The sequence below is a fragment of the Aotus nancymaae genome, unplaced genomic scaffold, assembly GCF_030222135.1.
Source record: "Aotus nancymaae isolate 86718 unplaced genomic scaffold, 86718_ANA_hifiasm-v0.15.2.pri h1tg000064l_0, whole genome shotgun sequence".
Taxonomy (NCBI): domain Eukaryota; kingdom Metazoa; phylum Chordata; class Mammalia; order Primates; family Aotidae; genus Aotus; species Aotus nancymaae.
The window spans coordinates 1,593,083-1,611,219 of record NW_026988478.1 but is presented as its reverse complement, the minus strand read 5'-3'; the positions used below and the strand labels follow the sequence as shown (position 1 = coordinate 1,611,219).

General features: G+C 45.3%; 1 protein-coding gene across 16 annotated transcripts in view; it reads right to left on the bottom strand.

Moving 5' to 3' along the window:
* The window catches only part of ARNT2 (aryl hydrocarbon receptor nuclear translocator 2), a 185,419-nt gene that overhangs the window by 65,054 nt on the left and 102,228 nt on the right, over window positions 1-18,137 (bottom strand). For all 16 annotated transcript variants that reach the window (XM_064366132.1, XM_021674386.2, XM_021674380.2 and 13 more), the window contains exons 6-8: window positions 17,282-17,384; window positions 13,063-13,128; window positions 12,636-12,721 (exon numbers count right to left, since the gene is read on the bottom strand). In XM_064366132.1, the coding sequence (XP_064222202.1) occupies window positions 12,636-12,721; window positions 13,063-13,128; window positions 17,282-17,384 (255 nt within the window). The remainder of the gene's footprint in view (window positions 1-12,635; window positions 12,722-13,062; window positions 13,129-17,281; window positions 17,385-18,137) is intronic.

Below are 18,137 nucleotides of genomic sequence, written 5' to 3'. Positions count from 1 at the left end.
GAGTGTAGTGTACCATTCAGACTCTAGGACCCTGCCCCTCAGTGATCCAATGAAAGGTAACATGCCTGATGATGGGAGGAGTTTAATTCTAAAACATTTGGCAGAGTTGCAACATTTCTTTCCAAATTTACTGCCACTAAATCATGGAAATGAATAAGCAACTTCCTTTGCCTAAAGGGGAAGGTGCAAATGAGTATTTTCTGTACAAACTTGGACTTAGAAGACAGAGCTTCATTCCCAATAATTCAGAATCTGTAAACACAATGTTTGCTACAGGGCCATAAAAATAAAGACACAGCGAGGTGAAAAGAGGACGTCAGGAGGATGGAATGAGGGGGCACAACTGTCCCTCTCGCGGCCACATGAGTAAAAAGAGAAGTGGGCCAGGAGGCGTCCAGGCGCCTGCCCACTGTGTGCTTCTGAGTTAGCCTCATCTTCACTGGCACAGGAGCAGTGGGGTTCCATGGGAGCACAGTGGGTCACTTCTTAAGGGAGGCAGAGGAACCCAGAACACTGAATCCTTTCCATACCTTATCTGTGGAACTTGTTATTTCCAACTTTCAGTTGTAAAAAATTCACAGAAACCAAGACATGTTCATTGGCTGGTTTCTCCCCCATGTCCCACTTCTAGAAGCTGAAAACGCCCGGCAGGGCAGGATGGGCATCTGAAAGGTAGGGCCTGTTGCAGTCCATCTGCCACCCAGCCAGTTTCAGGGCTACACCATTACTCCAACTTTCCATCACCATATTTCTGCCTGGGGCACCCTGGGGCTGGCTGATGTCAATCATTCATCCATGACTTAAAATTTGCCAACTCATCATCCACCGCAGTGGCCTCACCAGTAGCCCCTGCGTCCTTATCCTGCTGTCACCTCTCCCCACCATCAGCATCCAACCACTTCCTGCTCCACGCTCTTCCCAGTAAGGAGTTCTCTCCACCTGCCCTGCTCCTCTTTCCCAAACAAGTCAGAAGAGGTGGAGCCGCCCACAGCCAACCTGGCTTCTTCTGTGGCTGAGCACTGCCCTGCTGCAGAAGTCCTTTGCGGGGTGTGGGCTGTGGTCTAGGGCAGGGAAGTGCTTGGGAGCTGAGAGACGTTAGGGTCGGCTGAGATTCAGAACCTCACAGAGCTTCAGGTTCTCCATCTATAAGAGTGGCAGGGCGGGACTGATCATGCCCCAGGTTTTCTTTGGCTCTGGCATTCAATGAGTCCAAACACCAGGTAAGTGACTGACACTCCGCTACAGACTAGGAGTTTAGCAGGGAATGAGACCCAGCTCCTACTCAAGGATTTCACCGGCTGGTGGGGAAAACAGAGAACCAAATGATGAAGATGCCACGTGGTTAGTGCCATAATAGAGAAAAGAACACTCTGCTTTGAGGAGGGGCACGTGGCCAAGGCTGGATGCCAAGGCCAGACGGAGCCATGTCGGGAGGGAGAGCTTCCTGGCAGGAACGGCAATACTCATCAAAGTGGTTTTTAATACAAACAGGATAATTCCAGCTATCTTAACAGATTTTAATGATTCCCTAATCGGTTTCACAAGCTCATTGTGCCCCACATTAAATTACCTTCTCCTTGGATACACTCTTCCCTCATGCCAGCTCTAAGTAAATCCTGAGTGATACAAATAACACACAAATGAAATTTAACTGGAAACTGCTGTTTGGGATGAAACTCAGCATTAGCCAGAAATGCTTCTTCATTTCTTCCCAAGGATTGCATTAACCCTGTGCAAACACTCAGGGAACATTGGACGGTTTTTCAACACTGGGTGGAGGCTGTCCTGGGACGTACATTGTCACATGAGAATCGAGACATATTTTTGCATTCCACAAAACTCAGGAGGAAAAAACAACCAACCACCTTCTGCTACGAGCAGAGTTAAGGGTACTTGTTCGTGCCATGAGTCCGAAGTATTCTCAGAGGAATATTAGTAAGTTTTGGGCAAAAAAAGTGTCTTCGGCCAAACACATTTGGGAAACATAGTTTAAACAAAGATAAAAAGATTTCATCACTGTAGAAGCCTAAGAGAATTTAATATGCAACTGTGGAGTACAATTCTCTAGGAGAAGAATACAGACTGTAAAGTTTCCCAAATGCATTGACCCTGGAACTCTTGTATTCATGGTGTATCTATGGGGATTAATTTTGTAAGATATTTTGGGGAACACTTATCTGTAAGTACTTTGCATTTCAGGGTTTCTGCTGGTGACCCTAAAGAAATGGATCCCCCACTTTGCAAAGCAAAGCTTTGAAGTACACCAGGTGCTTTTGGCTCCACAGACTGAACTGATACCACTTGAGTAACTACCCGTCCCTCCCAAATTTACAACAGGAATGACTCAAGTCTGAAATAGGGAGAAATATATATTAGCACTGGCAACCAGGGAAGGCTAGCAGTGGTGAGAAAACTTTGAAATGTATGGTTCAGGCAAGAATGGGTGGAGAGAAGAGTCAACAAAGCCTGGATTTCCTGCATATGAGGAAAAGGCTCCAGCAAGAGCAACCTACAAGCTTACAGCCACCATGGCTGAGATCAGCACAGAACACGGCAGGTCACGAGGGAGAGCAGATCTCTTATCCTTCCCTCCCAGTAAGCCGCAGCAAGCAGTATGGCGGCAGAACACCTGTGCTTGCTACTGGGGGTGCTTGTGACTTAGTCATCTTCCCACCCTCAGCCTTGGTCTTCACATACAGACAAGCGAACCTTGGTCAGCTGAGAGTAAAACTGCAGCAAAGCTAAACGTTCCTCGTCTGCCCATGTCAGGGCCGGAGAGGTCTTTCTGGAACCTGTGTGATCATTGGTGGAACCGCTCTCAAAGGTGGACAGCCACGTAGCGACCTCTCGAAACTGAGCGACAGGGACAAAAACCACGAACTCATGAAAAAGAAGATATTGAGTTGAGGAATTAGAGCCAACGTTTACACTAGAAAAGGAGGCTTTTTTAATAAAAAGAAAAGAGGAAAAAATCTAAATTCAACTACTCAGTGTGACGTAAGAGGACGTAATATTTACAAGAAAGGCACAACCTTAACTGAGCAAAGATAGAGTTCAGATGAAACAGGCACTTGCCAAATTTTTAAGAAAATTAAACAGCAGCCATGAATAGAAGATTTGGATTGAGAAATTCTCCAAGATTTTGAAGCAAAGGATAAAGTAACGAATATGATGAGCAAAAATCTAAGTGGCAGGGAAAGCAGATTCAAGAAATCAATACAGAACGTCCTAAAGTGAAGAGAGCAGCTGAGAAGCAGCAGCAACTCTGAAAAGTCGTTGATGAATTTTCCTATTGTGAAAAAGACTTGATTCTGCAAACCAAAACAGCCCACCTGGCACCAATTAAAATGAAGGAAAACCGATCAATACTACATTCACTTGAGTGAAAATTCTGAATTCTAAGGAAAAGGAAAAAACAACCTAGAAATGTCATAATGAGAAAAAAAGAAAAACAGGGATCTAGAAAAGAACCATAAAAGCTGGTCTCAGATGTCTCTACAAAGCTAAGCTAATCTGTAGGTACTTTTCATTTCAGGGTTTCTGCTCCTGACTCTAAAGAAATGGATCCCCCACTATGCAATGCAAAGCTCTGAAGTACAGTGGGTGGTTTCAGCTCAACAGAGTGAACTGATACCACTTGAGCAACTACCCATCCCTCTCAAACTCACTATAGAAATGACTCAAGTCTGAAATAGGGAGAAATATATCTCAGCAATGGCAACCAGGGTAGGCTAGCAATGGCAAGAACAGGTGGAGGGACCAAGAAGAAACCCTATAACCAAGAATTGAAGAGCAACAGGAAGAACTTCTCAACCTCACAAGAATTCATGAAATGTAGCACCTGCTCACCTGTCTTATAAGAAATTATTTTTAAAATCATCCTGGCACAAATAAAATGGAGTATAACAATGGAGGGGCATGGTGTAGATAAAACGAGCGGTAAGCAGTGAAACCGGTGAAGCCAACTTGGTGTCAGACTAATTGTAGGTAACACGGCCATGGAACTTGTTGCAAATGGCAAACCTGTTTCTTGAAAGATAGATTTGTGTCTTAGCCTTTTTTGTGTTGCTATAAAGGAATAACGGAGGCTGGGTAATCTACAAAGAAAAGAGGTTCTATTTGGCTCACAGTTCTGCAGGATGCATAAAAAGCATCTGTTCCTGATGAAGGTCTCAGGGTGCTTCTACCTTGGCGGAAGGTGAAGGGGAGCCAGCATGTGCAGAGATCACATAGTGAGGGAGGGAGGAGACACCAGGCTCTTTTTAACAACCAGCTCTCCCAGGACCTAACAAGAGTGAGTGAGAACTCACAGATACCCTCATCACCAGGGAGGGTATTAATCTATTCATGAGAGGCCCACTCCCATGACCAAAACACCTCCCACTAGACACCAATTCCAACAACGAGGATCGAATTTCAACATGAGTTGGGCGGCAGGGGGAGGTGCGCAAACAAATCAAACCATGACAGGTAAGTGGGTAGATAGGTAGGTAGGTAGGTAGGTAGGTAGATAGGTAGGTAGATAGATAGATAGATATCAATAGATGACAGATAGGTGGATAGATGATAGATAGATAGATAGACATCAATAGATGAGAGATAGGTAGATAGATGATTGATTGATTGATAGATAGACAGATAGACATAAATAGATGAAAGATAGGTAGATAGATGATAGATAGATATCAATAGATGACAGATAGGTAGATAGATAGACACCAATAGATGACAGATAGGTAGATAGATGATTGATTGATTGATTGATAGATAGATAGACATCAATAGATGACAGATAGGTAGATAGATGATAGATAGATAGATAGACATCAACAGATGAGAGATAGGTAGATAGATGATTGATTGATTGATTGATAGATAGATAGATAGATAGATAGACATCAATAGATGACAGATAGGTAGATAGATGATAGAGAGATAGATAGATAGATAGATAGATAGATATCAATAGATGACAGATAGATAGATAGATAGACACCAATAGATGACAGATAGGTAGATAGATGATTGATTGATTGATTGATGGTAGATAGACATCAATAGATGAGAGATAGGTAGGTAGATAGATGATTGATTGATAGACAGACAGACAGACAGATAGATAGATAGATAGATAGATAGGCATCAATAGATGACAGGTAGATAGATGATAGATAGATAGATATCGATAGATAAAAAGAAGAAAGAGAAAGAGAGAGAGAGAGGGAGGGAGGGAGGGAGGGAAGAAAAGAAAGAACGAAAGATCAAATATCTAAAATCTAAATTCTAGATGCAAAGCCTCAGATGACTTTCAGCTCCATTGGCAGAGTGAAGGAGACAGCAAGGGTAATGCTTAGCATTCAGACTCTGGAGTGAGCCTCCCTGAGTTTGGATGCCAGCATCCCCACCCGCCAGCTGTGGTCCTTGCCACCCCCGCCCGTGGCCTACTTCATCCCAGTCATCACACATTTCCCAGCTCTCATAAAGTCTCCACACCCCTGCCCATCTGCACGGCTGCTGCCCTAGTTCAGCCTCGCAGCTTCTCCATGGGCTATTGCATACATACTACTTCTTATGGTCCCTCTGCTTTCAGGCCTGTTCCTGTCCCTCCTCTCCCGTCAATCCAACTTCCAGAAGAATCATTTAAAACCTTCAGTGTAGGGAAGGGTACAAACTCCCAGGGATGAAGGGAATGGTACAAACTCCCAGGCTTAGCACACAAGTTCCCTCCTCAAGATCTGACGCTACCTCCCTGTCCAGCCATCTCCCCTGGCAGCCATAGTGAACTACATGTGGTTCCCAACACAATGTCTCTCTCCCACTCTGAGAAAGCAGAAGATTATCATAAGGACATCACAAAAGCCTGGTTTTGCAATCCAATCCAACCTTACCAGTTACCAGCCATACAAACTGGGCTGACTGCTTCACTATTCCAATCCTCAGGTATCTCATCTGCAGAATGGAGATGATAATAGTGACTATATCTCATTAGGGTTGTTGTGAAAATTAAATAGCACAATAGTGATTTTTCATTGAACCAGGCACATAGTGATCACTTGCAAATGAAAACTGGAATCATCATTACATTTCCCTTGTCCTTGTCCACACTATTTCCCATGCCTGTAACGCATTTTTTCAACTAGCCAATTCCCATGTCTCGTTTGTGTTTAAGTTTCAGCTCAAATGTTACTCTCTCTTTGCCTGCTAGGCTTTCAGTGGGGCTTGGCCACAGTATGAAGCAAGGAGAGAGCCAGTCTTGGTACTCACAATTAATTATGACCCTTGCCCTGTGGCTTTGCAATGACCTGCAGGCCCACCTGTCTCCTCCACTGGACGTGAGAGCTCCTTAAGAACAGAAACTGTGTCAGACTCATCCTAGGATCCCCACGACCCAGCAAAGTGCCTGGCCTGTGGCCAGAGCTCAGAAAGTATTTATGGAACGAAATGAAAGAGCGGCTTTGCCCTGCTAAGAACAAAGAGGCCAGAAGACTTTGCCCATCATCATTCTCCATCCCATCAGCTAAGGTTATCACGGCTTTGATGCCTGGTGAGGTCCTGAGCAGTAGTCAGCAACCTGATGCACTCATGCCTCATGAGCAGGGCGGGATGGCTGCGGGCTGGAGAAAGCAGGGATCCGGCCATTGCCTTGTGAGTTGGTGGCCCCAATACAGACAAGCAGCTTTGGGAAATTTTCAAGTGAAGGGAAAACAAACACAATGTTCAACAAGCAAACTGCAAGAAGTGCAAGGTTCTTACAGATGAGCTCATGGCAAAACTGAGCTGTCTGGTGAAGTGACAGCACTGGCTTGACCACAGCAGCTTCCAGCCAAAACCCCAAAATAACCTCAGGCCTCTGGCATGCTGCGGCCAAAGCTTACTGAAAGTCTAGCAGCAAAGTGAGGACAGGCATCATTTCACCACTAAGAAAGCACACAAGGGAGCCCACACCCGAACCTCTTCCTGACCCAGATGGTCCTGGTGGCAGGTCATCTGCTCTGGGTCAAGCTCCCCCTCCCCTGGGTCAGACCTTGGCTCTCCTGTACAGACACACTGCCAGTTAACCTGGCATTTTCCATGGACTGTTAGGTGATGAACCAGGCAGATCAGATGATGGTTACTGGAGAGGAAGCTTTTGTTGTTAGAAAAGACTTTTGGCTCCAAGCTGAATGCCGGTCATGAAATGCAAGGTGCTGGGGTGATAACAATGGGGTGGAGGCAATTAACACCTTCAGGCTTTCAAAGCGTCCTTTGGACTCTGAACACACCCCACAAAATGGAAAATACAGCCTGTCATGTGTGATTTCTGACAGAACAAACAATTGAAGCATTAGACAAGGGAGTTGATTGTCTTTAGAACTCTTCCTTTTCTTTTAGTCATATCCCAAATATTTTAAATGAAACCTATTTCGTATAAAATGTGGTGAGGCTAATTGGGAAGACCACTGTGTAACAAAAAGAGCTTCTGGAATGTATCAGAATACACTGTGGCATTTACATTTAACAGGGAGTCAGCAGGGAGGAGAAAGAACAATCAGTGTACGACTAACCTTCTCAGGTATAAGCAGACATGTGGCAAGTGGTTTGCCAAATAACCCTTGTTCACTCTACAAAGTCCACCTCTGCTGCCCACCTTTAAGGATTTTCAAGGTTGCCTTTAGATATTTTTAGCAACTTTGCTGCTCAGGAACCTTCATACTTCTTAACCAAGTTATTGTTGGTAATCAGGGAACTTGAGCTCATGAGCAAGCAAGGGCAGTTCCCCATGAACACTTACAAGGTGTCATCCAATCGTAGAGTGAGTTGCTGCTCCAATGCTCTAATTCCACGACCTTATAATAGGGTAAGAGTGCCACCACCTCGTTTCAGCTAGTTCATCTAGGCTAGATGATTGTCTATACTATCTTAAATGATTTCTGGTAAAGAAGACTCTATAAACTTGTTTGGAAACCCTGGTAAGAAATTCTTTCCTATACTCATCCCTCAAAGTCAGTGATTTCTTTGTCTAGGAAAAAACTTCCCTTTTAACCCCCTCCCTCCCTCCCTCCTTCCATCTTTTTCTTCCTTGCTTCCTTCCTTCCCTCCCTCCTTCCATCTTTTTCTTCCTTCCCTTCCTTCCTTCCTTCCTTCCCTCCCTCCCTTCTTCCCTCCTTCCCTCCTTCCCTCCCTCCCTCCTTCTATCTTTTTCTTCCTTCCTTCCTTCCCTCCCTCCCTCCTTCCATCTTTTTCTTCCTTGCTTCCTTCCTTCCCTCCCTCCCTCCCTCCTTCCATCTTTTTCTTCCTTGCTTCCTTCCTTCCCTCCCTCCCTCCCTCCTTCCATCTTTTTCTTCCTTCCCTTTCTTCCTTCCTTCCTTCCCTCCCTCCCTCCTTCCCTCCTTCCTTCCTTCCCTCCCTCCTTCCATCTTTTTCTTCCTTGCTTCCTTCCTTCCCTCCCTCCCTCCTTCCATCTTTTTCTTCCTTCCCTTTCTTCCTTCCTTCCTTCCCTCCCTCCCTCCTTCCCTCCTTCCTTCCTTCCCTCCCTCCCTCCTTTCATCTTTTTCTTCCTTGCTTCCTTCCTTCCCTCCCTCCCTCCTTCCATCTTTTTCTTCCTTCCCTCCTTCCTTCCCTCCCTCCCTCCTTCCCTCCTTCCTTCCCTCCCTCCCTCCTTCCATCTTTTTCTTCCTTGCTTTTTTCCTTCCCTCCCTCCCTCCCTCCTTCCATCTTTTTCTTCCTTCCCTTTCTTCCTTCCTTCCTTCCTTCCCTCCCTCCCTCCTTCCCTCCTTCCTTCCCTCCCTCCCTCCTTCCATCTTTTTCTTCCTTGCTTCCTTCCTTCCCTCCCTCCCTCCCTCCTTCCATCTTTTTCTTCCTTCCCTTTCTTCCTTCCTTCCTTCCCTCCCTCCCTCCTTCCCTCCTTCCTTCCCTCCCTCCCTCCCTCCTTCCATCTTTTTCTTCCTTCCCTTTCTTCCTTCCTTCCTTCCCTCCCTCCCTCCTTCCATCTTTTTCTTCCTTCCCTTTCTTCCTTCCTTCCTTCCCTCCTTCCCTCCTTCCCTCCCTCCCTCCTTCCATCTTTTTCTTCCTTGCTTCCTTCCTTCCCTCCCTCCCTCCTTCCATCTTTTTCTTCCTTCCCTCCTTCCTTCCCTCCCTCCCTCCTTCCCTCCTTCCTTCCCTCCCTCCCTCCTTCCATCTTTTTCTTCCTTGCTTTTTTCCTTCCCTCCCTCCCTCCCTCCTTCCATCTTTTTCTTCCTTCCCTTTCTTCCTTCCTTCCTTCCTTCCCTCCCTCCCTCCTTCCCTCCTTCCTTCCCTCCCTCCCTCCTTCCATCTTTTTCTTCCTTGCTTCCTTCCTTCCCTCCCTCCCTCCCTCCTTCCATCTTTTTCTTCCTTCCCTTTCTTCCTTCCTTCCTTCCCTCCCTCCCTCCTTCCCTCCTTCCTTCCCTCCCTCCCTCCCTCCTTCCATCTTTTTCTTCCTTCCCTTTCTTCCTTCCTTCCTTCCCTCCCTCCCTCCTTCCCTCCTTCCCTCCCTCCCTCCTTCCATCTTTTTCTTCCTTCCTTCCCTCCCTCCCTCCTTCCATCTTTTTCTTCCTTCCCTTTCTTCCTTCCTTCCTTCCCTCCCTCCTTCCCTCCTTCCTTCCTTCCCTCCCTCCCTCCTTCCATCTTTTTCTTCCTTCCTTCCTTCCTTCCCTCCCTCCCTCCCTCCTTCCTTCCTTCCTTCCTTGTGTCCATCCATCCCACCAGTCTTCATGAAATACATACTAACCATCAGGTCTGAGCTATGCACTTGAATGAGATGATGAACAAAGCATGCCTCTTGCTCTTGAGGGATCTAAACAGTAAGCACAAAATAGTGTTCTATGTGCTAACAATGTAGTCAGTAATCAAGAAACAGCCACAGAACAAAGTGGCATAGCTAAGTATCCTGCAGGTGTGCTCTCATCATCACGCATGGAGATGGTGTTGTTTTCCACAACCTCTATCTTGACAGAAACGTGACCAACTAAATCTAAAAGCAAACAAAAATATACAACTTCTAAATTATGTGCAGACATTCTCAACCCTATTGTCTGGACTGCCTCTTTAGAAAATTTAGATTGATTTCTCAAAAATGACATTTTCTTTGATTATTAATGTCATGTAAAAATCTGGAAAATATAGAAATGAATAGAAAAGAAAAAAGTAGCCAATGATCTACTATACAGAGATAACAGTGATTAACATTCTCTGTAAAAGTTTTCAATGCACAGATTCACTTGATTCATTTATAATTTAAAAATAAAACTGGGATCATGAAGTGCATGTTTTATGGCCTGCTACTCTTTTCAATACATCTTAGCACTTTACTTTGTGCTTAAATATCCTCTAAAAGCATGCCTGCTTAATTATCGTCCAGTATTTTATCATGTAGGTGTTCCATGCTATTTTTAACCACTTCTTTATCATTGAAATGTAGATTAATTTGAGGTTTTCACAGTTATAATTAATGCTTTAACACACACGCATACATCTCTAATTAAGTCCCTGAAATAAGTTCCTAAAAGCATAATTTCTGTATCTTAAGAGGTACACATTTTAAGACATTTAATACATACTTCCAGATTATTCTACAAAAGGTTTGTACTAACCTATTTTCTCACTAGCAGTACATAAAAGTGTCCTTTTTTTTTTTAACCTTACCAACGTTGCATATTTTGACTTTTCTGTTTTCTGCCTTTTGATAGGTAAGAGGAAATGGTAACAAATTGTTTTAATTTGCAGTTCTGTTGAACAGTGAGGCTAACTTTTTCCATATGTTTAGTGTCTCTATATATACATTTTTTAACACTCTGTTCATTGCCTTTGCTCATTTCTCTCTATTAAGTTAAACTCTGCCTTCTGGTAACTTTCCCTTTTTCATCCAAATAGTGCCTTCTGGAACTATCCTGACATTAATTCCTCCTTCATATGACACCCCCTCAAATACTTTAAGACAGAAATCATGTCTCACTTCTTTCAAGATAAACACCCCGGCTCCTTCAATCATTTCTCATGCAGCAAAGTTTCAAGGGCCACTGCTGAACCTTAATGCATAATAGTCCCACTGCCCTGTTACCTGCACACTCACACTCACAGTCACAGAACTCCAGGCAACTTCAGAAAAGCTTATCCTGAATCCTCTTTGCAGATTCTCTGGATGCAGTCACCTGCCTGCACCTTGGGTCTCGGCCCTCTTTCTCACTCTCATCCACAAGGACACTAAAAGTGAGTCTCTCCATGATCAAGGCATTTACCATGCGATATCTGGGGCCTGGAGCTCAAATAAAGTGGTAAGAAAAAGATCACTCTGAGACCAGAAGCAGGAAGAGAAATCTGCCTGGTAAAATGAGAATGACTAACCAACTCAAATGAAGAAAGCATCAAGAGGAATGAGATGGTCACCTTGGAATGGGGCACAATTTGTCAGTACAGATCCTGCAGTATTATGGGCTTCCTTCAGGAAACCTGTCCTAACCCCAGGCAGGTTAGGGGCCCTTCCTCTGTCACCCCAAGGCTGACTGCCCTGACCACACTCCCTGTAGTCACCTGCACATGCGCTGATCTCCCCACCAATTCCTGCAATCCCTAAAGGATGGGTCTGTGTTTGTACCCCTAAGAGCCTGGCTCCACAACTGCCACCCAGGAGGCCACAGAGACCCACACAGACCCACACATGCTTGGTGAACTGGGCCACGCTCAGAAATCTCCCTCCCAGTGGCCCACATCCCTTTGCTCTTATTTTCCTCTCATCAAACAAACTTCTAATACAACTGTGTTTTCTCAAGTACTCAAAACCGACGGGTTCACGAGACACTGGACCTGAGCATCCATGCCACAGACAAGGAGCCCCATGACATTACTGAGTCGCCTTTTGTGTCTGACTCTGTTCACTTAGCATGATATTTTTAAGGTTTGTCCATAGCCTGTATCAATACTTCATTGCTGTTTATTCCTGATTAATATTCCATTATAAGAATGTACCACATTTTATTTGTCCATTCATTACCTGGTGTATGTTTCAGTTGTTTTCATTTTTTGGCCATTATGGATAATGTTGCTATGAACATTCCTGTACAGATTTCTTTGTAGACATACGTTTTCAATTCTGTTGGGTGTATATTTAGGAGTGAAAATTGCTGAATTATACGGTTACTCTGTTTTTAGTATTTTCAGGAACTGCCAGACTGTCTTCCCAAGTGGCTCTACTATTTTACACTCCCACCAGCAATGTATGAGGATCCCAGTTGCCCCACATCCTCACCAATACTTGTTGTTACCTGTCTTTTAATTTAACCATCTTAGTGAGTGTACACTGTATGTCATGGTGGCTTTTGTTTGCATTTCTGAAATGATTTAGACACAACCATCATTTCATATTGCCGCTCTGACTTTATAGAATGCTCTGGGTGACAGAACCTAGAAATGCATTGCTAAGACTCCGATCACCTGTGTACAATTAGCTCTTTATAGAAACCTTTGTTTCAAGTAGCAGGATGTTTTTACAAAGATCACTGTGTTCTAACTGTGTTCTAACTACCAAGAAAAACAAAAATATTTTCCTACCTATTCCTATAAGAATACAATTCTAACAGGACACCATGGTCAGGTAAGAGCAGCACTCAGTTCCCTTGGAATTTATATGCAGGTCTCCTTACCTGCTGGTGGCCAGGCCTTGATGTATCCTGTGCAGTGGACCACAGCGTATTGAGCTTCTCCTTCTTTCACAGGGCCAAGGCCATTCCTAAAAAAAAAAAAACATTTGTGAAACTGTTTTCATCATATGAAGGCGAGGCAAAGATGCTGATGACTCCTCTGGCATCTAAGCTACTGGGTTTCCTTGTCTGCCTTTGTGGTTTTGAATCTTGGCTCCCCGACCATCCTGTGTTCCTTCTTCCCACATGGTCTGAAGATCAAAAACAAATTCCACCCAACTCCCTGTTCTCTCTCACTTCTGCCACTGCCACCCTGATGTCTGGTTCTCTTGGTCCTCACCACACAAAGCCCCTTCTTTCGTCTGGGCTGCTTAGCTGTTTAGACTATCTACCAGAACAGTCCCAAAATTACATTAGAAGAGTTACTGACCTGAACCTTTTCCTCATGGTAGTTATTCTGTTTAGAGGAAGGTGGTCCAAAGGAGCATTTCCACACCTAAGATGTGACAAATGTATTAGAATGAGCAAAGACCCAGGCAAGGTTATGCAGTCAAGTAGATGAGTCTTAATTGATGCTCACACATTTATTCAGATGAGACCTACAGCCAGGTTTCTTTGAAAGTACAGAAGCAGACCTGCGTGCCTTTGAATTTTGTTTGCCACTGAAAAAAGGAAACTGTGACCCACTTTACAACACACACTGCAATTGTTTCAGGGCCCACTCCAGAAGCTGGAGTCCTACAGAAAGATTCTGGGAGAAACCTGGCCACGCTCAGTCCTGCAGATCACTCTGGTGGAACTCCATGGCTTTCAGGAAAGAAGGGAAGAGAGTGATGACAGCAATAATGTCCCTTCAGGCCTTAGCAGAGACATCAACTCAAAACAGATGTTGCCAGTTGATGAACAGTAGCATCTTTTCAGGCTTCTAGCATCACAGCTATGGAAACTCTCCTCCCATACACCGTTCTGATACTAGAGATAACCGGACAGCTGGAAGCCTGCTGATGGCAGAGAAGAGAGCAGGGGCGAGACATGAACAGGTAGAGAATCGCTCTTTCCGTGGGTCCCTCTGCGGGAGGCAGGGGATGTGCAACATTACACTGACTGCGCTTGGGGACCAGCTTTCCTGCCTCCCTCTCAGCATAAACCTGCACCATGGCTGGGCTCTGACTGCTGCTTGGTATAACCCTTTTTCATGTGCATTTCCATTTCCCGACTACATCACAAGCAATATCCTGAATATCTAAATTTTCAATACAGCAGGGACAGAAGTCTAATTACACTCTGAGACCTTAGATAGCTGCCAGCACTAGTGGTCTTCACAGGAGGATCACCCAATGACACTGATGCCCAGGGATGCTGTCACAGCCCTCTGCCCCTTTCTGGCTGACTGTGTCCACTGCCTTGCTGAAACTAAGCTGCTTTATTTGGAGGAAAATGTTATGTTCTTAGTAGATGGCAGTGCTGCCCACCTCTCAGGTAAACCCAGGCAGTATGCACTGGCACTCCAAAGAGCAACCAACATCACGCTCCCTGGAAGGACACTAGGGCAGGGAAGAGACTGCATGAATTTCGTTGACAGGGCAGTGATAAGAGCTTTATAGGCTAAAAGAAATGATATGTTATGGCACTTTCCATCAATTTACTCATAATGGAATTGCTTAGATGGTACAATTAAGAATATGTATCGCTAGTGCTCTACTGAAAGTCTACCAAGCTAGGATGGGCATTTATTCACCCAAGCACTGCAAGACGAACCTGCCGTGACTGACTCCACTCACTAGCTGATGGCATTTCATCTCCGGGGAGGCAGCAATGCAAGTGGACCCCGCTGCCCAGCTCACCCCTGCTGCTGAAGGGGACAGGCAGTCTGTGTGGACCCAGTCCTAAGTCAAAGACAGGCGTGCCTTCTGTCATTCCAGCACCAGCCTGTGACCTGAGGCAGGCAGTGACGAGGATTCCGTCTGTGCCTTCAGGAACTCCAGAGGCTCGGCCTCAACAGGAGGAAAGGGCAGTGAGGCTCACATCCCCAGAAGGGCCATTTCTCGGATAACAGAACAACGGGTCTCCACCAGCTCTGAGGGCTCAAGGACGGGGAGAGGCAGGTCTCCCCACAACACAGGCGACCTTGGTGATCTGAGGGAGACCAACCAGCCTTCACACAAACAGGGTTTGCTTAAAAAGTGTAGTTGCTTAAAAGACTACTATGAATTATGGAAAATAGACACTTATTTTAAAGCACCTATTGTTTGGAACTTCACCGTACACAACGGATGCCCCAGTGGCAAGTCACAGTTCCTGCAACACACGATTAGGTGAGGGTGACATTAGTGAGTGGCTCCGTTGTGCTGCTACGTGCCATATCTCCTGCTGGTTCTCCCTCTGAGGTCCAGTGATGGATCCTCGGTCCTCACATTCAGGACTCATCGGTAGCTTTTGGCCATTGATAACTCCTTTTTATCTAGAAACTTCCTTCACCCTCTCTTGTTCCCGTTGCCCTCTCTTCTTCCCTCCCACCTGCCTCTCTGCTTCCTCTCAGTCTCCTTTACTGGTTCTTCCCACCGCCCCTCCAGTCCTCTGTCTTCTCTGTCTACACCCACCTCTGCTGTGATTTCACATGCATCTCAGATTTGAGGCCCTAGATACCATTTTATTGATGTCAATCCCCAGGTCCACATCTTCAGCCTCAACCTCTTCCTTGGATTCCAGCATGACACGTCCAACTGTCTGCTCATCTTTTCCATCCAGTTGTCTGATGAGCATCTTCTTTTAATTTTTAACTTTTATTTTAAGTTCAGAGGTACAAGTGCAGGTATGTTACAGAAGTAAACTTATGTCACGGGCTTTGTTGCACAGATTATTTCATCATCCAGGTATTAAGCCTAGAACCCATCAGTTATTTTTCCTGATGTTCTTCCTCCTTCCACCCTCTAACTCTGAAAGTCTCCAGTGTGTGTTGTTCCCTCTAAGTGTTCATGAGTTCTCATCATTTAGCTTTCACTTGTAAGTGAGAACATGCAGCATTTGGTTTTTTGTTCCTGTGTTAATTTGCTAAAGATAACGGCTTCCAGCTGCATCCATGTCCATGCAAAAGACATTATCATTTTCTTTTTTATGACTGTATAGTATTCCATGGTGTATATGTACCACATTTTCTTTATTCAGTCTATCATTGATGGGCATTTAGGTTGATTCCATGTCTTTGCTATTGTGAATAGTGCTGCAATAAACATATGCATGCATGTACCTTTATAATAGAATGATTTATATTCCTTTGGGTATTACACCCAATAATGGGATTGCTGGATCAAATGGTATTTCTCTTTTTAGGTCTTTGAAGAGTCGCCACACTGTCTTCCACAATGGCTGGATCAACTTACACTCCCACCAACAGTGTAGAAGAGTTCATTTTTCTCCACATCCTCTCCAGCATCATTATTTTTTTACTTTTTATTTATTTATTTATTTAGAGACAGTCTCATTCTGTAACCAGGGTGGAGTACAGTGGCACGATCTTGGCTCACTGCAACCTCTGCTTCCCAGGTTCAAGTGATTCTCCTGCCTCAGCCTCCCGAGTAGCTGGGACTACAGGTACATGCCACCACACCCAGCTAATTTTTGTAATTTTAGTAGAGACAGGGTTTCACCATGTTGGCCAAGGTGGTCTTGAACTCCTGACCTCAGGTGATGTGCCCACCTCGGCCTCCCCAAGTGCTGGGATTACAAGTGTGAGCCGCCACACTCGGCCTTGGTTGCTTTACTTAACACTGACTCCCCAGCACCTTGAAGAGCATGTGGCACAGATGGGCCCTTAACACAAATTTTTTGAATAACTGAATAAATGAATGAGTGGCATCACCTCGTGTCACTGCCTCATGAACTCCACAGCCCAGACCGTCTCCATTCTCTGTCCTGCACCTCCCACCTTGCAGTTCATGCCAACCATCCCTCAGGGGACACAGGGTTGACAGTACAGGGGTGCTGAACTAGATTTGAGAATTCAAGATCTCAGCTCTCTCTTCTTCCAGGACACGGCAAAATTCCCCTGATTACTCCCAAGTCAGACATTCCTGCATTTCTTCAATTATGATGTATAAACCCCAATATAAACAAAACATTCTGACAGATGTCAGGGAGGCTCAGAGAAGTCTAAATCAAAGCCTCCACCCTCAGGGCGCTGTAATTTACTCATGGGACCCAGACATTTACACCTAACCTATCAATCAACAACATCATAAAGACCAATCACACATGTGTGTATTGTGACAGGAAATATATGAGTAAGTGTGAAATCAGGCCATCTTAATATAAAACATGTTGAGAATTATGGAATCTTGGAGAGGTTGGACTGGAGAAGGGTCTTAAAGATGGGTGGGAAGTAGAGTGATACAGCGGACAAAGGGGTGTGACTCTAGGAATGAGCAGAAAATGGTAGGAAATTAGACAAAGTGTGATGGCAGGAGGATGGAGGGAATCCTTCCTAGACCAAGGATCCTGTATATTCACACGCTGAGGTCAAGAAGATGAAGTCACTGGAGTGAACCCAAGTCGGCATATGTGACTTCGGCGGAGCTGGTCAAGGCTCTTAACAGTGACACAGAAGGGAGCAAACCAACCACCGAGATGGCCTGCCGCTCCCGCAAACAGACCTCATCCTGCAGATGAAAGACCGCCGCGAGCCCATGCACATCCTCATGGATGACTGCTGCCCTTCTTTCTTGACCGTCCCAGTCTTCAGGTCCAAGATCCGGCCTAAGAAAGAGAGAAGGACATTTGCGTAAGCCTCTGCCTTAGGTTGGGAGAGGGAGGAGGCAGTTCGGGGAGCACTTTCTCCAAATGCTCTGCCCAATGAGGACAAGTGTGGCTGTGTAAATTGTTTGTGTCTTGGAATTCCCAACATTCTTTGGCAGGAAACTCACGTAGTGATGAAATCCATACAGTTCAAAATGCTTGGCTTTCTTCAGAGCCATCTACACTTGCCGCCTCTGCTTTGCTGGATTCTGTCACCAGCAGTCACTCCAGTTTGGCTCTCTCCCTCACCCCATGGAAAAGGCATTTGCCAAGGTCACCAACTTCCTTACTGCTAAATCCAAAACACGTTTTTCCTTTGTTGGATCCAACTGCTTTGCTGGGCTTTACACAACTGCGTGCCGCTCCGTTCTCAAGCCCTTCCCGGCTTCAGACACAGCACCCCGATTCCTCTCTCCTCTCTGCTCCTTTCTCCCTGGAGGCTCCAGCCTCAGTCATCTTCTCTTCTCACTGTACAGGTCCCCTACGCGATTTTATCCATGCCCAGGTTCTGACAGTCACCTCTGGATGCTAACGACCCTACACATACACCTCTAGCTCCAACCCCTTCCTCTCCTCCTTAGCCCCAGGGCCACACCAGCGGCAGCTGACTATGCACCTCAAAGGCAGCTTCACCCACTCCTCCCCAAACCCTCCCTAAACATCAACAAAGACACTGCCATCCACATGGAAATCTAAGTCAGAAACGCAGACAGT